We start from the raw sequence: 20,975 nt of genomic DNA on the forward strand, positions 1-20,975 counted from the left end.
TTTAAGATGTGTCTGTGTTCACTGAGATAACAGTTCAGGAACAACTCAGCCTACAGTATCCCTGATGACTGAATTTGTCCTTTTTCAAGGCTAATTCTCTTCATCTTGAATATTATTTGCTAAATATCATGGAAGAAAAATGTAATTTCATCTGTGATTTGTACTTGTAGGTTGAGTCTTGATGTACGACGCTTTGACAAAAGAGAAAATTATGGGGTAATAGAAAAGCAAGCTCTTCAGCATGTTAATCAGAATCAGTCTTCCTGTTAAATGTTTCCTCCCTCAGGTCTTGACAAGGTGATGGCTTTTGGAGAATGGAGGTTCTCAGTATCATCTGTGTGCTGGATACCATGGCTTCTGTCAATCACTTGTGAGCTTGCTTTGCTTGCAGCAAACCTAACAGATGATTATTCTGTCTGCTTCAGAGAGTCTGGCTCAAAAGGCCCTTCCCCTCCTAAGCATATGTCATCTTCCCTAGGTAATTAGATGGTACATATCCCTTCTGACCTTTTGCTTCAGCTAGCCACCATTCCTTGTTGCCACTCAGGTCGGAAAAGCGAAGTATCCTCACCCTCTGGTACTCCTGAAGGCTGAGTTCTTGATCACTTCTAGCTTGAAATGCAAAAACAGCATAGAAGATCTGAAAAAGGAAAGCCACATGAACAAAAATCAGAATTGAGAAGTGTGGCCACATGTTACTGTGTAGCTGTGTATCAGTAGCAGTTCTGTATACAGAGATGTAATAACATGTACAAGCCAGTGTTCAACTACATGGCCTGCAATTTATAGACAGGGCCAAAATAAAAAGTAAAATTGAAGCATCTGGGGAGCTCTGCATGACAAACAAACCAATCTCCAAGACCTCATCACCTTGCAACACTGGTAAGGTTTTCAGCTCACATCAAGTGGCCATGGATTGCATGAAGAATTTTTCAGCAAGGTTTCCTCATGGAAAATCACCTCTCATAAAGATCCTGTGCTCAAATGTGGCACATGGGTCACTTCTGTGCCTTGCTGATCAGCTTTCTTGTCACCAGTAAGTTGAAAAATCCCCCAAACTGAGCTATTTTGCAAGTTCCTGCTCTGTATGAGAACCTTGAGGCGTGGGGTGGGAACCATGAGAACATGGGGTGGGATAATGCAAGTGTGTTTTCTGCGACACAGAACTGCAATTCACAGTTTAACTGATTCTCTTTTCCTACCTCACAGCTATTTAAAAGCAGAGAATAATGAATTCCTATGTCACACTGACAGATTGGTGCCACTCTTTTCTGGTATGAGAGGAAACCATTTAAATTACTAACAGTATAATTTTAGATTTTAAATAGGAACAACAAGAAGACAGGCACAGTGTGTATCATACGTACCTGCTGATCATCCATACCCTGCAGAGTACCAGTCCCCATGCCATTAATTGCAGGATTTTCATGGAAGTGGAAAGGTGAGCTGCTGTCACTCTTCTGGTACCCTGGACTGCTTGTGCTGCTGTCAGCAGGGGGCCGTGAAGAGACAAAGAGGCTGATGTCATCAAAATCATCATCACCAAAGCCATTTTCTGCTGCATCCTTCTGTGCTTTGGCTGGATTGTATGGCTTCAGGAAGGAGGAGTACACATACCCTGTGAGGACTAGAAACCAGAATAAAGAGACAGAAAATAAATAAACAGCAAAACGCTGCTAAAATAATTTCAAAACCAACCGCTTTATGCAGCTGTCAGTATGACAGAGGCAAACAGATGGGGCCAGAATGAAAGGAAATCAGTATCCCAAAGGGAAGCTGTTATTGGGATATTTGTGCAGAGAACTCACTTCCTGTGTCAACAAGCCATCTGCTTGTGCTTCCAAAGGGGTCCTTTTGCTCCACAACAGCCACCAGGTCTCCTTCCTGCAAGTCAATATCGAATTCCTGCGCGGCGTTGCACTTGCGCTTAGCCTGGTACAGCGACTCGGTGCTGTAGGTGGCCAGCAGCTTGGACCTGTGCTCCTCTGTCTGCCGTGGGGACTCCAGCTGGAAATACATGGTGTTCATCCTCAGTAATGCTGGGGCCATTTCCAGGTAAAAATCTGGATAAAAATGCTGCATGTGGCAACTGACCCAGCGTTTTTACCCACAGACCAAAGAGTTACACCGGGACCAAATCTCCTCTGCGTATGCAGGAAGAACCTGTCCCACTGCTATATTAATAGGTGAGCAATAAAGGGCAGATTTCAAAGAAATATAGGAATTTCACTAATTAAAGACTTCTTAGTCTGTCCTCTGCTCTCAAAGAGGTGCTGTTCTGTATGTGAACTATCTCCTGCTTAATTGGTTTTCCGTAGCCATGACCTTTGTATTCTGATGTAATATCACAGAAAAAGCATAATCCAAAAATGGGCTGAGGTGTGCTAAGGCCACATAAAAACTTGTATGATAAGGCATTAGGCAAAAAAAAAAAAAATCAGTGGTACCCAAAATGGCTGCTTTTTGTGTGAAATTACCTCTCTAAATGAGGGCAAGATGCCATTACCTGCTGGAAGCATATTCATTTCAGGGTTTGGTTAGAGGGCAGGGAGGGGGGTGCTGCACATCAGTGGGATCTTAACATAGCACAGAAGCAAGAGCACCTGTGCCTTCACTGATGCTGAAAGGAATTTTACAACTGCCCCAGCTTCTCTTGTCCCAAGGCTGCTCCCAAGTCCTTATTTTACTGTAAACTAAACTCCTAAAACCTCCAGAACCATCTGATGAGATTGGGAACACAGATTTCCTGGTGGATTTTCTGATTCTTCTGCTGTGGGTGTCTATGTTTGTGCATATATGTGTAAACACCAGTGCACATAACCACAGCTGAGCACAAGGAAAAAAATGTTCTGAATTAGAAGACTAAGATGCACTGTAAGAGTATTTAACAAAAGAAGTACCAGAAATACACCTTAGCCTTACCATGTGCTTAAAGGGCTAAGGGCAATTTGAGGTAATTTCAAGTGGATTTTCAAGATATTAACATGAAAAATGTGAAAAATCTTCAGAGCTTACTGGTCAATGAAAACTTTACTCCAACAACCTGATTCAGAGTCACAGTGGAGAGACAAAGCCCAAACCTTTAGGTAGCATAAAAATGGATTTGTTTCAAAAGTGATCAAAAGAGGATGCTTCATACACAATTGGGATGTATAGTACTCACCGGAGAAGGAACAGGTTTCTTTTTTTCCAGGCTCAATTTTCCCTCAATAAAGATTGTACTGATGTTTTCTTTTACAAAATTCAGCTTGTGAACCTCCTCTATCAATTGATTCTGCACTTCACAGATGCTTGAGGAGGACAGCTGCAAACACAAATGTGGGTTAGATCTCATGTACAGAATGGGAGGGAAATTGGAGAGAGCAGATTTAATTTAATTTGCTGAGTGCTAGGAGTCAGGAAATCTGACAAGTTATGACTATTTTCTGCAGAGCCCATAAGCAGTGCAATCTCTACATATGAGATATAAAAAGAAGAAAGGTCTTTGCTTTAAGAAAGTCTCTAATAGACTCTATTACAATTAAAAGACATAGAAATTGAAGTTAAATCATTAAAAATATTGTAAATGGTGATGAAAATGAAGAGCCTTGCATTTATACTACTGAGCCACCTGCTTTCACATGCAAATGGGCATCTCAGCAGCTATCAGAGTGGCCAATGTGCTACAAGGTTTGGAGTAGTTTATCCCACAGCTGTGTGTTTGTGCAACTGAGAGCTGCAAACAGGTTAAAAATTGTTGGGTAACTGAGTTTCTGTCTGTGGCACTGAATAAGTGATTTTTGTATATGCCTAATACCAAATGCATTTGCTGATGTAAACAGGAAAAAAAGAAAAATAAGGTAATTTTGTAGCTAGACCCTCACAGAAAACAATGCCCAATACAACAGGTTTCAACACATGAAAACATTAAATTACAGGGATGAAATTTCTTCATGCAGAAAAATCCTTAATTCTCTCATTAAACACCATAGCTCTATGTTTTGATCCTGACCTTGTTTGCTTAATTTTTCAGCTGCCCCTTACTATAATGTGCTCTGTTCCAGCCTTGATGGAAAGGAATACTCCAGAATTGCCTTCTAGAGTGTGTTTCCCAAGCAGCCTTGCTTCTGTTCAGGTGAGTGGATTTGTATGTGTGGAAGGTATTGCTGTAGCTGTGTTTCTCAGGGGGTGCAAGTCCTCCAGGTGATGCTACTCATCACTGCTGAGAGATATCTGCAGGAGTTTCTGCATCATATTTGGGTTTTAAAGCACCTTGATTTTCATAAAAACTATTTCATCAGATCTCGTTTCTCTTTTGCAGTCATCTGTGACTCTGCAGTTTAGCAGCAATGGAGGTGTTCATGTACTTTCTTATAATTTCCTGTGTTTTCTGGGTTAGTCAGAGTACATGCTAAGATATGCTTGCAGCTGCCTTCTTTTTGCCTCCCTGTAATACTCTTGCCATTACTATCACTGCAACAGCAGGAACAGTCCCATTCGGATCATTCTCAATGAAAAACACGGGTCTGACAAGAGTTCAGAACAGAAGTTCCTCAAAACTTACTCCAGAGTGACCTTACTGTGGCCTTCAGTACATAAAGGGGGCCTACAGGAAAGCTGGAGAGGGGCATTTTACAAGGGCATGTAGTGGCAGGACAAGGGGGATGGCTTTACACTGAAAGAGGACAGGTTTACATTGGTTACTGTGACTGAAATGGCTTCTGCAAGGAAGCTGTGGGTTCCTTATCCCTGGAAGCTTTGAAAGTCAGGTTGGATAGGGCTTTAAGCAACCTGGTCTAGTGGAAGGTGTCCCTGTTAATGGCAGGGGAATTGGAACTAGATGGTCTTTAAGATCCCTTCCAACTAAACCATTTCGATTCTAAGAACTTAATTGGTACTGAGCTTGCAAAGGAAAAAAAAAACAAAATTTAACTGTGCTCAGCAGAACAAACAAAGTCACAAAATCAGTAAATCGGTGGTAGCTTTGTAGATATGTGTCCTACATAACTTTAGCCAAAGCATACAGAAAAAAGAAAAGAGAAATTAAGACACAGCCACACCAGTTTCTAATGTACTTACTGGAACAGGCACCACGACAGCAGAGTTTGATTGAAGTGCTGCAAACATAATATTCCTGAGGAGGGTGATGAAGCAATGTAGACAGTTCAACACGATCTTTTTGGCTGCTCTGTTGAATGCCTGAAGTTCTTCCACTAGCTGTGCATTTAGAGCCTCATATTCTTTCTTTGCCAGCTCCAGCTCTTCTCCAGCTGACCTCTGAATGTAGCTGTTGTAGTCCAACAGCTTGTCATAGCGCTTCTGGATGAGCTTCTGGGGGCCTGGAAACAGGGCTTGCAGTGCTGAGAGAGGAGTCAAGACGAGCTTGTCCAGCTGAGCCATCTGGAAAGTACAAACCAAACCTACTCATTACCTTATTCATACAGTCCATCAGATGCCATAAGGGGCTGAGCCTGATGGCAGCCCATCAAGCAATCTGTTAATCACTCTTCACAAAGCTTTGCTGCCAGAGGCAGTTTCAAGCAGGGTCCAGCATGACTTAGAATCTCCTTCATAACGGGAGATGTTCAATTTTTTAGATGTTAGTTTTTCAGTTTTCAGTGTCTGCCAATGGCAGGGGTGCCATGGAGCATGCAGCCTCAGGTACTGCCCCTAGGGAGCTGCCACTGGGGAAAACAGCAAGGATTGGTCAAGTGGTCAAATAAAACTAGGATTTCCTTGGCTGGAAGGCCCACATCAATATACAGTCTAAAGCCAATGAGGTCTTATTAAGTGGGAGACTTGATTCTCTGAAAGCTGCTGCTTTTTTCTTTTTTTTTTTTTTTCTTTTCCCTCTCCTGGAAACAGCTGTAACTCAATTCCTGTTTAAGCAAACACAAACAATCACTTGATTTGATTAAATTAGGTTATGCTTGTTGGTTTTATCTCTAGTAATCAACAAAATTAGACACCTGGTAAAAAAACCAGTCTTCCTCAGACTTTTCCATTAGTCTCTAATTGTCTCATGGGATTAATATTGCATGAAATAAAATTTCTTTTTGTAAGTAATTTGTTCAAATACAGCACAGGCTGGTAGTGAGTGAAATTCATCATCAGATTAAAGCCCTTGGACATTCTGTGTGAATTAAGTTGTTGGGTTGGATGTGAGAGTAAAAAAGCAGCTGCCTCTGCATTCTCAAAAACATAGCAGAGTTGAGGACAGATCCATTTTAGCCCCAGAGTTGCTCTCCAAGGCCAAGATGATGCACACTGCCTAAATAGCTCCTATTTTATTTCCACCTGAAAAACTGGGCTGTGTTTAGTGAACCAATTTTTGATGCATTAAGAAAACAATTCTTCCAAACTGCTGGACCCGATTTCTTAAAAAGAGGCTACTGGGAATTTCTGCCCTGAAAATTTTCCAAAAATCTAATGAGAGAAGAAGGTATACATTATTGACAAATGCACCTCCATCTCTGAATTTTTCCAGCTTGAGCAGCTGTTTGAATAAGCAGCCTGTCCCATTTTGAAAAGATATTTAAGTACCTTATTAGAGCCAGGCATTAGAGTTCATTTTAATTCTGAAAGCAGAAGACTAGTTGAAAAATTATTACTATTTTTTAAATTGCTTTATTAATTACTATGGGCTATATTTGGATTTTACGTGGTTTCCCTATATGAAGGATTTGACAGCTCTATGTTAATATCTGGACTTGATGACCTGAAAGGCTTTTTTCCAGTTAAAAAATCTGAGATTTTTACAGATCTGTGATTCCAGGAGGCTAACAGTACCTAAGCACAATATCAATCACAAAAGTCACTCAAACTGAAAGTGCTGGTAACAAAAGTAGCAAGGCAACAATCTGCTGCTCTTTGCTGAAGTTCAGATGAAACAAATACAGAATTGTTCGGGTGATACAAATTTAACACAAAGATTTTAGTATAAACCCAGGAATTTAGCTTGACCGGTTTTCTTTCATTCTTCTAAGGAAAATACAATTCATTTATATTGTATTTTATCTTAGTTCCTACATAAATTCAACCAAAACCCCCACTCATCTTTCCCAACAGATTCCTTGGCTGATTTTCTTTCCTCTTTTTTGTCCTAGTCTTCCTCACATACAGCTGTTTTCTCAGACATACAGATAGCTGTGTAACACTGGACATTGCATTAACTTACAAAGTCTTCACACGGATTTGCAGTGTTGATCTCTTTTTCCGAACAGTCATTGACTTTGTCATCTTTATCTTGCAGGATTTCCTGAAGCTCAACTATATTCTGGGCAGCCAGATGTATAGAATCCTAAATGAAAAGATGGTAGGACGATGAAACTATTACAATCCGGTTTAATATGCTGCATTCACTCATGCAGCTTCTCAATAATACTTCTGGAATCAGAAATATTTTCCATCTCCGACATCAGTGCAGTTGCTGTGCAGTTTCCAGTCATTGTGAGGTTGATTACTGTGATAATATTTTCCTCTGCTTTGTCTATTTTCAGTGTAAACTACTTAAGAATCAAGCTGTTAATGTTCAACTATAAGAATTATGCCCTAAACTAATGAATATCCCACTGGAATTCAGCTACTCTTCAGCAAGAAGCCAGCTTACCTTGCATCCTCAAAAATCTCTTTTGGGGGACTAAGTAGGACTAAGTGGTGTATTTCAGTTACTCAGAATTTAAATCTCAATGAAGTGTGGATCCATTTGGATCAGGAGCTGTGAGCACCACTGCAGGCAGCAGCCCTCCTTGGCTGAGCTCCCTGGCCTTTCCCTGTTTGCAGAACCAAACACGGCGCGTTTGCCATAAGCCCTGGCCAGCTGGCTATTGATCTTGCCTATCTCCCAAACAGCCTCCCTGCCTGGCTAGGGCACACTTACACTTGGACAGGCCTCATGCCATCTACAAAGCTGGCAAGTAGCCCATGGGAGGGGCAGGTTGATAAATCACAAGCCAACCCTCAGCTCTGGAGAGGAGGGTTGAAGCAAAGACATTTTAGAGAACTCGAGCACTCTGCACATCTAATGCTAACCCTCAACACAACATAACCATGGGAAAAGGGAGGGAGTCTTTCCATCCACAATATGTATTTCAGGATGTTTTAATTCATGTGGCTGCAGCTCAGTTCTTCAATCTTTAATGAGAAGATTGGTTCAATCTCAGTTTGTCCTTCACTGCAGCAGATGGGGGTGACAGCTTCACACAGAGATTGAAAGTCCTGACTGTGCCACCAGACAGAACCTTCTTCTCTTCACCTGTGAGTCTCCACAGAACCTGCCTCTGTCAGGGGGAAAATGCACAATTGTGGACTTTAAACTTCTTTGCCATCGGCTCAGTAAGGCAGTGGCAGCAAAGCTTATTTATTTAATATTCTGATGTGGACAGCTCTGCTAATAAATAATTTGGTGTTGCCCAGCCAGAGGCAGAAATGTGTGTCAAACTGGTTATGGACAGGGTTTGTGACCACAGATTGCAAAAAGGCCTGTACCCACCTGGAGATGTTGTGAATAGAGAGAAATGTTCTTCACACACAATTTCACAGTCTTCTCTAGACTTTGAAACAACTTTTCTTCCTTATCAAAAGTTCCATCTTTCACCTAAAATAGACATTTGCACTGTTAGTTTGGCAGCCCAAAGGAGCCTGGCTAATGAAACAAACATCCAAAGTGCTGCTAGAAAAATCCCTGAACTCCTCCCTTTGAAAACAGATCAACCCCTAATTCTCCCAAGCTCCCGCTGTAATTCAAGAAAAGTCAAAACCACTGGGCAACAGGGCAGAGAATTCCATTTTTAATCCTTGTGGGAGCAGGGAGTTGCTTTACTACAAGGCCGACAAAATGCTTCATTTTCCTGTGTGCTGTTGTTCCACCTGAGGAAAGGACGGGGGGGGGAAAAGGTGGGATGGATATTTGGGAGGAAAAGATGGGATGGATATTGCAGAGGAAGAGGTGGGATGGGTATTTGGGAGGAGAAGGTGGAATGGATATTTGGGAGGAGAAGGTGGGATGGATATTGCAGAGGAGAAGGTGGGGTGGGTATTTGGGAGGAGAAGGTGGGGTGGGTATTTGGGAGGAGAAGGTGGGATGGCTATTGCAGAGGAGAAGGCGGGATGGCTATTGCAGAGGAGAAGGTGGGATGGATATTGCAGGGGAGAAGGCGGGATGGCTATTGCAGGGGAGAAGGTGGGATGGATATTCGGGAGGAGAAGGCAGGATGGCTATTGCAGGGGAGAAGGCGGGATGGCTATTGCAGGGGAGAAGGCGGGATGGATATTGCAGAGGAGAAGGTGGGATGGCTATTGCAGAGGAGAAGGCGGGATGGCTACTCGGGAGGAGAAGGCGGGATGGATATTCGGGAGGAGAAGGTGGAATGGATATTCGGGAGGAGAAGGTGGGATGGCTATTCCGGAGGAGAAGGCGGGATGGCTATTCGGGAGGAGAAGGCGGGATGGATATTGCAGGGGAGAAGGCGGGATGGCTATTCCGGAGGAGAAGGCGGGATGGCTATTGCAGAGGAGAAGGCGGGATGGCTATTCCGGAGGAGAAGGCGGGATGGCTATTCCGGAGGAGAAGGCGGGATGGATATTCGGGAGGAGAAGGCGGGATGGCTATTCCGGAGGAGAATAGCCGCTCTCCCGCATGCCGGCTGCAGGTGGAGCTGTTATCCCAGAGCCGAGCCAACCTCTCCTCTGGAAACGCCGGCAGCCGCCGATGGCCTCGGGAAACTTCTTAATGCCACCCTGAAAACGCGGTCAATTGTGCCCGTCTTTTCCTGCAGGGGCTTCAGAAATCTCAAGTCACGTCTTAGTGTTTTTGCCGTGGGGGTGTCAGCGTGTTTCAAGACGTGAGTCGGGAACTTTCTCAGTCTAATTAGGCAGGAGAGGCGGCTGAATCTCTAACAGATGCATTCTGATACTAAAATGATCCTAAACGTTTAAAGCTTAATTAGAAACAAAACCAAAAAAACATAAAACAGAAGTTTCTAAAGAAAATAAAAGGGAAAATAAAAATCACATATCCTCTTAATCAAATTTAATTCCCTTTTTCTCTGATTTTACAGTCTTGCTGGTGTCTGTCACATTCTGAATACAAAAATTTCCACTGTATAAGTAAATGAACAGAAAAGAATATATGTGAGTGATTTGGATCAGAGAAAGAAGAGAAAAACTGATAAAAAACAAACCAGGAAAAAATGGCATGTATCTTGTGAAGTCACATCTAGAAAGGCAAGTGACCTTGTATAATCAGCCATCTCATGCAGTGAGGTGCACTGGATATCACTTTCAAGGTCATTTGTAATTGATTTTCTTTGAGATTTCGATTTAAGCTTTCCTGAAAATGTTTATCCTGCTAGGTTTTGAATTACAACTTTGAAATTATGAAGGAGGATTTTACTTTAGGCTACCCAACACCCATCAGACGCATCACAGAGTTCTTTTTCTCTGTAGTTTTGAGAGTTCCAGGTCTTTGCACATGTAGATGCAAACCCTGTGACCTTTCCTAATTAGAGGTATTGCTCATCTTCCTTGGTGGATTCCAAGCCTTTAATGCTACAACATGAGCAAGATGGACTTGAAAACGTTCTCAGCCCCGACAAGAATTATTGCCAGGGTATCTGCAAAATGCTGACCTCAGGCTCTCACTTCCTCTCTGCTGAAGACCAGAAGTTTGAGAAACTCTTGTGTAAAAAAGGAAAAGGTGGAGAACACATTACATTATTTTCTATTTCAATCACAATAATCTTTCCTGTCTTCTGTGACAGTCAGAAAATGACGTTATAAATTAGGTAGGAAAAAAAGCAGCACCACAAACTCCATTTCCAACAGGTTTTGAAAAACAACCTGTGCAAAAGCAGAACTGAAGCTGTCAATGCAAATCTACAGTTGGATGAGTAAGTACCTGAGGTTCTCCCCTCGTCAGTATTTTCAGATGGCTGGTGACCCTCTTGGATTTCTTGCTAATGGAGTGAATATTCAGTCGGGCAAACTTTTCTTTAAGGGTTTCATCATCATCATTCTTCCTATACTTCAGCACTGCAGACAAGGAATTTCATTACATCAGTAGTCGGTATTCACAGGACTTTTCACCAGAACAGGCACACAAATATGAAACTATTTGAAAGCAGACACTTTGATGTAATTTGGGGTAATCTTGTAAAATGCTGAAGAGGATGAAAACCCCATTATCAACAGTAACCCTGGGAAGAGCGAAGTTAGGGCTTCAACCTGGTAAATCTAAAAAAAATATTGCCATTACTGCATCTTAATTATTATCAGTGTTTGCAACTGCATTACAGACACTATAACATTAATTCTTTCCCTGTTTTCATACTGGAGTTACCAGTCAGGTAACATAGTTGGCTGAGGACAAGGGACATTAAGGCATTGTTACCCTCTTGAAACTCAATGTATTACACAACTTGCGTGGCACCAGCTAAAATTTATATAATGAAATATCTGAGCTGAAATATATCTTGTAATGGCCAGCCCAAACCTACAAAGAACTTTCTGTGCTTTCTTACCTAAATCTTTCCTCCTTTTAAGTTCATTGATGTTCCAATTAATGGTTCTCATAGTAAAAAGGGCATGTTGTAGTGCCTCGTGGTCAGGGTGAGAAGCAGGAGTTGAGTTCAAGAGCTCCCGGAGTAACAAGGGATATTTCATCAGCCGTTGCACTGGTTTGATCAACAGGGATCCCAGGTCCATTAGATTTGGCTTTCCTCTGTAATTTACACAAAAATAATTGTCACAAAATTAGAAATTCCTTGAATTGCAATTACCACTCAAGTCAAAAACTTGAGTGGTAATTGCAGAAAAAATTGCATAAATATAAATAAGATACATCTGTGGGGGAACAGGGGTGTTGTTAACGAAACCCTGCTGTGGCCCCCTCAATGAGAAATACACCCCAGCTCTCTGAATTTTCTGTTTTCAGAATTTAGCAGACATCAGCTCTGAAACCATCCCACTCAGTCTAAAGGTGCATGTGCTATAACTCACACATCACAACACCCAGGAAGGGAGATGTAGGTGGAAGAACAAATAACAGGAAGTGTGAGAAATGCATATGAGAGCAGGGCTTTTACATCCTGCTCTGGGCCCTCAGGCTTAAAACTGCAACATTTCCATGCTGTGGGTAACTGGGATGCCTGTTCACAGTGCATCCCTTCTCACAACACCCCTGACTTGGCACAGAGACCCTTAAGCTTTACAGCCTTTCACCTGTGGCTTTACTTTGCTGGCTGCCAGTCATATTTCTAAAGATGCCTCAGCTTCCAAAGAGTACCAAAACTGGCCTGGGAAATGTTGAACACACAGGATATTCACACAGGCTTGATCCAACCTGCTGGAAGACTCCCTTACATAAAGGCAAAGCAGGCAACTGGCCAGGGTGGCAGAAGGATGAGAGCAGTACAGCCCCAGCTTCCAGCATGGGCACAGGGATGCTCTGTGGCTCTAGGCTCAATCCCCACTGGCTGGGCTGGGGCAGCAGAGCAGCATCCCCAGGCATTCAATGGCTCAGGCCATGAAGGCCCCCCTGAGCTCTTGGGCCAGCTGAACTCATGCTCCAGCCCTGCTCCAGACTTTGCTTACACTCTCCAGGCTGGAATGGGAGAGGCTGTGCAGTTTGTGGGCTGCCACAACATCCTCAAAGGAAACAGGAAAGGACTGAGTCACATGTGCCTTCATCACTTTCCATGTGGGTCTCCCCAGAAACATTGGGTCTCCCCAGAACAGGTAACAGCAACCGCCAGGTGGCCAAGAGCAGGGCCAGCCACTGCTGAGGTTCCAGCAGCAGGACAGACATGTCCATGGTCTCCCCTCATGTCAGCACAATCCTCAGCAAACCAGGCACAGCTCCAGCACCAGCTACCTGGCACCTCCCCATTGAAACTGAACATGAGCTCCTGGTGACAGTGTGAAAGGCAGTAAAGCAGAGCAAGCTTTCCATTTGCATGCCCAGAAAGGCTCTTTTGGAGCAGAAAAGGTTTTCTGACATTAACTGTGCAAGAGTTAAGGGTAGACAAAGAAGGATTTCTGCATATGGAAAGATGAAATAACACAATGTAGAAGGAAAGTACAAAAAACAGGGAACAGCCACATGGTTTTGCAGGCTGACATCTATTGTTTTGTGCAACAGAAAGCATAAAAGAAAAAAAAAACCCTTCATTCCTACTTTTATATGTGTAAAAAGTACAAGAGCCAATCCTTACTTGCTGACTAATTGACTAACAATTTGAATGCCTTTGAGAAGAGACATCTGCATATTTAAACCATCTCTCTCAAACAGGCATTATCTGTAAAAAAGTTCTGCATGAAAAAAAATTAACAGTAGATGCCTTTTAAGGCTTCCTCATGTCCTGAAACATTCTCATCATTTCAATTCCCCTCATTTCCCCTGTATCTTACATTAAATAGAGAGCTGTTTTTCCTTCTTTCAGCTTCTGGCAGCAATAATGAAAAAAAAATCTTAAATTGTTATTGTTTTCTCTGAAAAGCCCTATGAATGCAAATCTATAAAAGCTGCCTCATGAATGGAAAAATCTTCAAGTGTCTTCTCTTTACATAGTTGCACTTTGGACAGCTGCCCAAGTGATAAACAGCCCTCTGTTCTGTATCTGCATGACACAGTCTTGCAATATGGTGTGAGAGATAGCAGGTTTGTTAGAAGATAATGACTCCCTGGGGCACTAAATGCCACAAAGTTTGACTCATCTAATTCTCCCCAGCAAGATTAGCTGAGATAGCCACTCTCCCTGGACAGTCCCATTTGCAGTGCACCCTGTTAGGACCCACAGGCTGCTGGGCAGGACATGGCCTTGCCACATGACTCAAGCAGGAGAGTAACACCTTGTGACATCTACTGTGCAGAAAATTAAGTTGGTAATTCATTTGTGATGCTACTTCAGCCTTCCCCCCACGTGATTTTGAATTTAGCAAGTACTCTAAGCCACATGTAACTGTACTAATCCCACAGCAAATGATTGCCATAGCGCTGCAGTAAATGCAGCTGGCAAACTGCAGTGAGCTCCACGGCACAGCCTCCCTCCTGCCTCCCAACAAAACAAAGTCACTAACACAGACACATTCCCACTTGTTTAAAAAGCCCATGGTGGTGAGCCACACAAAGGCAGGGAAGGCAGGATTTAGTTTCATTTGCTGTCACTGCAAGGCAGCTTGGTCCAGAGGCAAACACAACAGCCAGCATGGTCCAGGCGGGCTGAGGCTGGTGTGATGAGCAGCTGCCAGTTCTGAGATGGTGAGCAGGAATCAGGCTGCAGCAGGATTCAGGATCTTGGGCTTCATGGTCTACTATGCATGCCTTGATTTCAGTACAAGACATGTAGGGCAAACAATTCACTGTGCCATACGTCTCTCAGGCAAACCCAGGGAACTCACTGAGGCTGCACGGTTGTTAAGCCAAGCAGAATTTAACCCATTGAGCTGCTAGCAAAGGGCAGCACTGTCTGGTATTTATGTAATTGTTTTCTTGATCATGCTTGAATGAAAAGCAGTCTGGGAGCAGCAACATCACAGACCATTTGGGGGGAGGTACGCTGTATTTTCCAGTTCAAGAGTAATCAGATTTTTGGGTGCAGTCCTGCCCAAGGGCTGTTGCAACTCTGCAACCTCTGATTTGCAGGTGATGGGATTTCTTGAGTGCCCTGCCTGTGAGGGTCCCACAGCTAACCTGCTTATTGCATTCTGCACAGCTTTGTAAGAGTCCTTTTAAACTCAGAAAGTGAGCTGTCTCCTACACTCCACTGGAAACTGTTTGAAGGAGAAAACTAGACTTTCATATCTGTTAGGGTTACACAAGGCAGAACAGCCAGTCTTGGGTGATTTCTGTATGTGTTGCTGCCTCACATGATCATATTGTGACCTTCTGGATATTTTGTATCTCTTGGAGTCACACTCCTTGTGGGACAGGGGTACACAGGAATATCCCTTATCAAAACAAACTGCAGAGAAACTATTTCCTAGTACAAAAGCTTGAAACCTCCAAAAGCAGAGTTTCAACATGCAAATCTTTCAAAGTGTATTTTATGCAGATCATAGTTACAACATGCAATTAACTGACTGATTAACAAACTGTCTGACTTGACTTGAGGTCTGTTCCTCTCCTGCCAGTATAGACCCCACTTCTCCTCCTTTCTCCTAACGCTTGGTCTGGGGTTGTAATCTTTCTCTTCAGTTCAGACAGCCCCTCCTCTGACCTCTCACTGCAGGTAACTACAGGCAGTGCTGCATTTCAATGCAGCCAACATGCTGGATGTCCAGAGGCTGCAGCTGTGATAAATTCTCCTTTACAGCTTTTCAAAGATGTCACATGTGGCACAGAAGTCCCTTAACCACAACTCATCAGTGGCTGGGGGACTTTCCTAGCTAAGTTTCAATGAGCTTGTTCTTTTCTGATATTCTTCCAGCCGCTGTTGGGGGCAGATCCTAAAGTGGGCTTCTCACATAGGGATGCTGAAGGGGCTGCCAGCGTAGAAATAGCTTTACCTGAAAGCCTGCCTGAATTGTAGCAGGAAATTGGATTCCAAAGACTGACACTATGCTGTTGACAAACAATCAGAGCATTCTGCATATTTCCTGGAAAATTCTCCAGGATATACTGACACAAAAGGCTTGTGTTCTTAAAATTTCTACCTGTACAGCTCTAAACATACTAAAGATAAATCAAAGATAGTTTAAAGATTATTTTACATGTAAAAAAAGGCATAGTACTTACTCTTCTTCATATCTCTTTCTGCAAAAGAGAAGAAAACAAAACATGCATTAGATTCCTCCTAAAAGGATTTATACAGACCAGGAGATTCTCAGATAGTCTTCAGTGACACAGGGTAGCCATAACTGGCAAGGTAACTTAGGTTTATGGCTGCTGTGTGTCAGCAGAACTGCACAAAGCAGCCAGAGGGTACTGGTGAATCTGACTCTGTAACTTTTTGAATGGACAGCCCCAAATGCAAAAGGATTGTAAGAAACCTGCTTTGGCTGTGAGACCCAGCCTTGTCCTCACACTGTTAGAGAAGGAAGTTTGGACACTCTGCTAACAATTGTAGGTAACATCAAGCCATTGATACAAAAAGGAAAACTAAACGTCATTCTTACACTTTACATACATCTCTGTCCACTCTCTTTAAACAGAAATATAGTTTTAAAAGAAAAAGAATACATTTCAGCCTTTTAGGGTGTAGAGTCAATGAAGCTGTGAAGTTTTTTGTAGACCAAACATAACTGAAACCTCTCTGGAGTAGAATGGTGTTGATGCATATACCAAAAGTCTTTAAGTCCCTTTTCAGGGACTTAAAATTGTAGTTTGCAAACTTGTGCATAGAATATTTTCTTATGGTGTGAATAAACTCAAATGCAAGAGACCCAAACGTGTCCATCTCTGCATCAGGCTTTCCTGACATCACATCCTCAGCCACACTTTTTTGACTGCCTGCACTCTTATCTCCTGGCCCCCAGTGCCTAGCTGAGCATCTGGAAGCTGCTGCTGCTTTCATTGCTTCTGCACTGTCAGCATTTTGTGTGCTTGTGACGTCCCTCTGCCCCTGTAATAGTTGACCGAGCTACTTCAGGCTGAAAGCTGAGCAGGTAGTTGCCAGCATCCTTTCATTTTTACCAGCTGCATTTCTTTGGCTAGGCTAGCAAACAGCATCCCCAGTTTGCATAATCACTGCTGAAACACGGGACTCTACAGAAATTGGATTTGCACATGTCTCCAATGCAGACACCTACATTTTGGGATGGATTTTTTCCTCTTCAGTCAAAAGGAACAGGAATCTCAGCATAGCTAATTAAATCTGATTTGTCTGTACAGATGTGCAGAGTGCCACTCTCAAATTGCTCCTGATATAGAACTTGTATTTCACGTGTCAGATATTACTCAGTGGAGGCACAGAAGCCCCTACTAATGTCAGCTTGTTTAAGATTTTTTAAAGTGGAACAATATTCTTTCCAAGGGAAAAGAAAATTCTTTAACAAGTAAACATTTTTCAAAGATAGCACCAGCCCCCACATTTGTTATGTCTCACAATGGAAAACATCTTGTAACTTATTTGGTAACAATCTTGCATAGTTTTCTTCCTAGGGCAAATATTCTCCACTGGGTAGAAACAGTTTTAGATGACCACAGTTCTGAATGTCAGCATGCACTTTCAGGTCTTAATAGTTGAATTGACTGCAATCCTTAGGCACTGGGAAAAATTACAACACACCAGTGCTTTTATGGTTGGCTCCTGTTTAAAGGCTAATCAGGAAAGAATAAGGCAAAACAAGGCTTCATTGTAAGGAAGTCCTTGTCACTTCCTTCTAGCAAAGGCTACAGTGGCTCAGCATAAAATATCCTTTCTCTTTACAAAGCCCAGCTGTTATTTTGGAGCAGAAGCACCTCTTGCTAGCTCTGGGATACAAGTGGTAACATCCACACTAGGATGTACATGGACATTATTTTTTATCTTTATTTCCTTCCATGTCCCCTTGCCTCAGCAGCATGGATAAATGAACGACAGTAGTGGCTTCTCTTGATTAGTCAGGAAAGATTATTGTAGGCATCAGCACCAAAACACCCACTTAGGGGAAATACCTGGCCATCCATTAGCCTGAAGGCATGAGTTTATATGAAAATTTATTTCTTTCAACTTCCAGGGTGGCTAAAACTTGAGAACCCTGTACATATACTTTGTTATATATTTAAGAGCCAAACATGTTGCACAAGATAAGCTTCATTTTCAACAAAACCTATCTTCAAAGCAAACACTTCTCTTTTAATGTTATTAATATTTTCCTTCACCACTCTTTCCAGATTTCACTTGGACATAGTTCCCATCTCCTAAATCTTAACAGATCTCTGCAGACCAATCACAAATTAGGGTGTGGCTGAAATATCTGTTGCTGTTGTACACTCCTTTATTTGTGATAACTTTACATCTCTCGTACAAGCGTGCAGCATGGGCCTTTCCTGGAGCTGGAGCCAGACCTCTGGTCTGAATCTGTGGCATGTTCACTCCTGACAGCTCTGTGTGATGATTTTGGGAAAGTGAGGGGCAAGGGGATTTATGGGTGGGAAGAGAAGCACTCTCCATGGAGTGGATGAGCTGATGCTTGCCACTAGCTGCAGGAGGAAGCTGTGCTGGAAGACAGATGGATCCATTACTTGGCAACATCCCCAGTTCTCTGCACATTTTCCCAAGGGGCTGGCATTGGAGCCAATGGCACAAAGCACCTGCCTCTGGTGGGAACTGGCAGCTTGCTGCACCACTGTTTGCTCTCACAGAGACCCCCATCATGAGGAGCTGGGAACTACACAGCAGCTCCAGACCCTGGGGCCTTGTAGCAGCAGCCCAGAGCTGCTGGTGCACTTGAGTAGCTCCATAACAGCCTGTTCCAATTCAAGGAGCAGACTTGCTGAAGACAGGGGGCAGCAAGTTTCCTGGGAGCTGGAAAAGGTGTTCCTAATAGCCCATGAAATGATGCAGCAATTTTTAATTTTTTTTTTTTTTTTTTGCCAGTATGGGGCACTGAAACTAAGGAAAGAGCAACCTTTCTTGTGCTATTTTTGGCCATCTTAGAGAGAAAAAAATCTAATCATGGCCCCTGGCTTGTCATCTTTTCATGAAAGCAGCATAAGCCAGAGCTCCCAGCAAGCCTTATAAAACTCCGGATTTACAGGGGACCTTTCATCTACATCCATTTAAAATGTTCCCTGCCAGGCAACTGACTATGGACGGAAATCATCATTTGAAAAGATCTTACTTTAAGGACTGTACACAGTCTCTTAAATGCTGCTTCAGTTCTTCATCCTTTTCATAGTATTCCAGCATGGTGTGTGCATCATCATGGTGATAGCAATAGATTTTATATGTGTCTTCTAGTGGGCCTTTTATCTGCAAGAACACTTCCCCTGTTAAGGAGAAAAACAAAGCATGTCAAGTCAGACAACAGCATCTCAGAAGGAGTTTTATTATTCCACCACATTAGCTGTGAGCTGAAAAGGCTGGCTTCCACTTTACTTCCCTTAGAAATGATCTTGTGTGTTTATGTGCATTATTTATTACATGTATTTCTCAGCTGCTCATCTTTGTCATAGCCAGGCACCATTATATCAGTGTTAATGCACAAAAATTCCCTCAGGGGAAAAGCATGAAATCCCTATACCTCACACCCCTTCAAACACAGCCTCCTAATTCACTGCCCAGCTTAATACCCCTTCGCTGGAAAACACACAGGAGAGCTTAACTAATAAAGGGAGACCATTTTTGTGTCATGGGCTGGCAGGAGGGATGAATGTAAGCCTGTTAGCTTTCCTTTTGACTTTTTTTCATGAATATGAACTTAAATGGGTAATAACAGGAATAATGACTCTATCTTCCATTAGCCATTTCAATTTTATCTGTTTTGCAAAACCTTGAAATGGCAATTGTTACAACCTAGAATAGAGAATTTTCTCCACACGACAGAAGAAAAACCTCCAACCCCCCCCCCCTAATTAAATGAAACCACCATGGATTACAGCCATTTTTATATAATATCTAGGTTTATATACAGCTGAAGAGGGAGAACACCTCCATCTCCAGTCCTCCACACCACCGTTTTCCCATAAAGAACAGTTGGGAATTTTAGAGGCACTAAAGTAGTCCTACACTCATTTCCCATTTACTTCTGGAGCCTAATTCTCTCAGTCTAAAACTCTTGTGTCTGGTTCTGTATATGTAAGAAATCTGAGCAGGGAGAGCATGCTTCCTCTCTTCTGCTGAGATATTAGCTCAGTTCTTACACAGTTCTGCAGCAGCCCCCTGATCAGCATCTTTGGAAATGTGTGTAATAAAAAACAGCAATGCTGAGAAGTCCTGTCGGGCATTTACTGAAAATTATATCTATGTGGCAACCAGTCCAAATAGATGTTTATAAACATTCCTGTTGAGTTACAGCAATGACTATTAAAGTTAAAAGCTGAACACTGCATTAATTGGGAGCTCTCTATTCATTCACAGAGCAAGCGCTGAGCTGTCAGGCATCCTGCATGTTTCATCCTGACCGGAGTGTGCTGTTCCATAATACATTGCATTGAACTGCTCCATCTTCAAGTGAAAAATGATTCAGTTACCACAGTAACACAGCCCTGGGTTTTCTGCCCTGGCAGCGAAGGTTAACTGGGCTGTCTAATGCACGTTGGTTTCAGGGTGCAAATAAGGGAAAAAACAATGAGGAGCTAAGACCACCACAGTACATTTTAGTTACTGTAAGGGCACAGTCAGAAAAGCACCAGCATCCTACAGTTAAATGCTCTTTAGCTGTCTTCTCTGCCTTGTGCTTACTGCTAATGCTGATGGCTAACAATGCACATTATATCCTGGCTTTCCCATGAACTCTATGCAGGTCTTTATCAGCCAATAACCTAAGAGGAAACCTTAACAAGCCTCAACCTTGATCCTGCATGCTTGGCACCCAATTCTAGAGATCATGAGCTCTCACAATTTGCATTAACATTAAGCAGAGCTCCAAGTGCTTAGCATGGTCTGTGTTATCCTAAGCCCTCAAGTGAGGTCACATTTTCAGTAGGAAAAATGCAATGTAGCCTTAGAGCTCATTTCAGTGTATACTACAGGCTGAAAATTAGCTTCTCCAGAAGGAAAGAGCTGGGCAAGTTCTGTTCACTGAAGTATTGTGCCACAGTGAAAGATACTTCCATTGGTGCTCAGTGATGAGAAAAATCATGTGCTGATTTCATTAACAGGGCCTTTTAACAGCAGGTGGATTTCTAAAACCTAAAGCCTGTCTTGGTTCTGAGCTGTATGAACCAAATCAGATGAGTTTTGGGCATATCAGTGTGGGAGCTTGCTTTATGAACTAAAACCACATTGTATTTGGCACAGCTTTAAAAGTACTCTGAGAGATGCAAAGCTCCTCGAGGCCTCTTCTTGAGTTGGTCATCAGTCTCAAAGAGAGATTCCTAGGAGGAAGACTTGAGTAACAAAGCAGTTTCTCCC

General features: G+C 42.7%; 1 protein-coding gene across 1 annotated transcript in view; it reads right to left on the reverse strand.

The window, feature by feature from the left end:
* Positions 1–454: 454 nt before the first annotated feature.
* ARHGEF38 (Rho guanine nucleotide exchange factor 38) overlaps positions 455–20,975 on the reverse strand; it is a 36,322-nt gene continuing 15,801 nt past the window's right edge. The window contains exons 4-14 of the mRNA XM_036382307.2: positions 18,742–18,889; positions 15,713–15,730; positions 11,499–11,698; positions 10,877–11,010; positions 8,471–8,575; positions 7,157–7,279; positions 5,059–5,379; positions 3,164–3,304; positions 1,809–2,007; positions 1,368–1,627; positions 455–640 (exon numbers count right to left, since the gene is read on the reverse strand). Of these exons, the coding sequence (XP_036238200.1) occupies positions 455–640; positions 1,368–1,627; positions 1,809–2,007; positions 3,164–3,304; positions 5,059–5,379; positions 7,157–7,279; positions 8,471–8,575; positions 10,877–11,010; positions 11,499–11,698; positions 15,713–15,730; positions 18,742–18,889 (1,835 nt within the window). The remainder of the gene's footprint in view (positions 641–1,367; positions 1,628–1,808; positions 2,008–3,163; positions 3,305–5,058; positions 5,380–7,156; positions 7,280–8,470; positions 8,576–10,876; positions 11,011–11,498; positions 11,699–15,712; positions 15,731–18,741; positions 18,890–20,975) is intronic.

Source organism: Molothrus ater, chromosome 4 (genome assembly GCF_012460135.2).
Source record: "Molothrus ater isolate BHLD 08-10-18 breed brown headed cowbird chromosome 4, BPBGC_Mater_1.1, whole genome shotgun sequence".
Taxonomy (NCBI): domain Eukaryota; kingdom Metazoa; phylum Chordata; class Aves; order Passeriformes; family Icteridae; genus Molothrus; species Molothrus ater.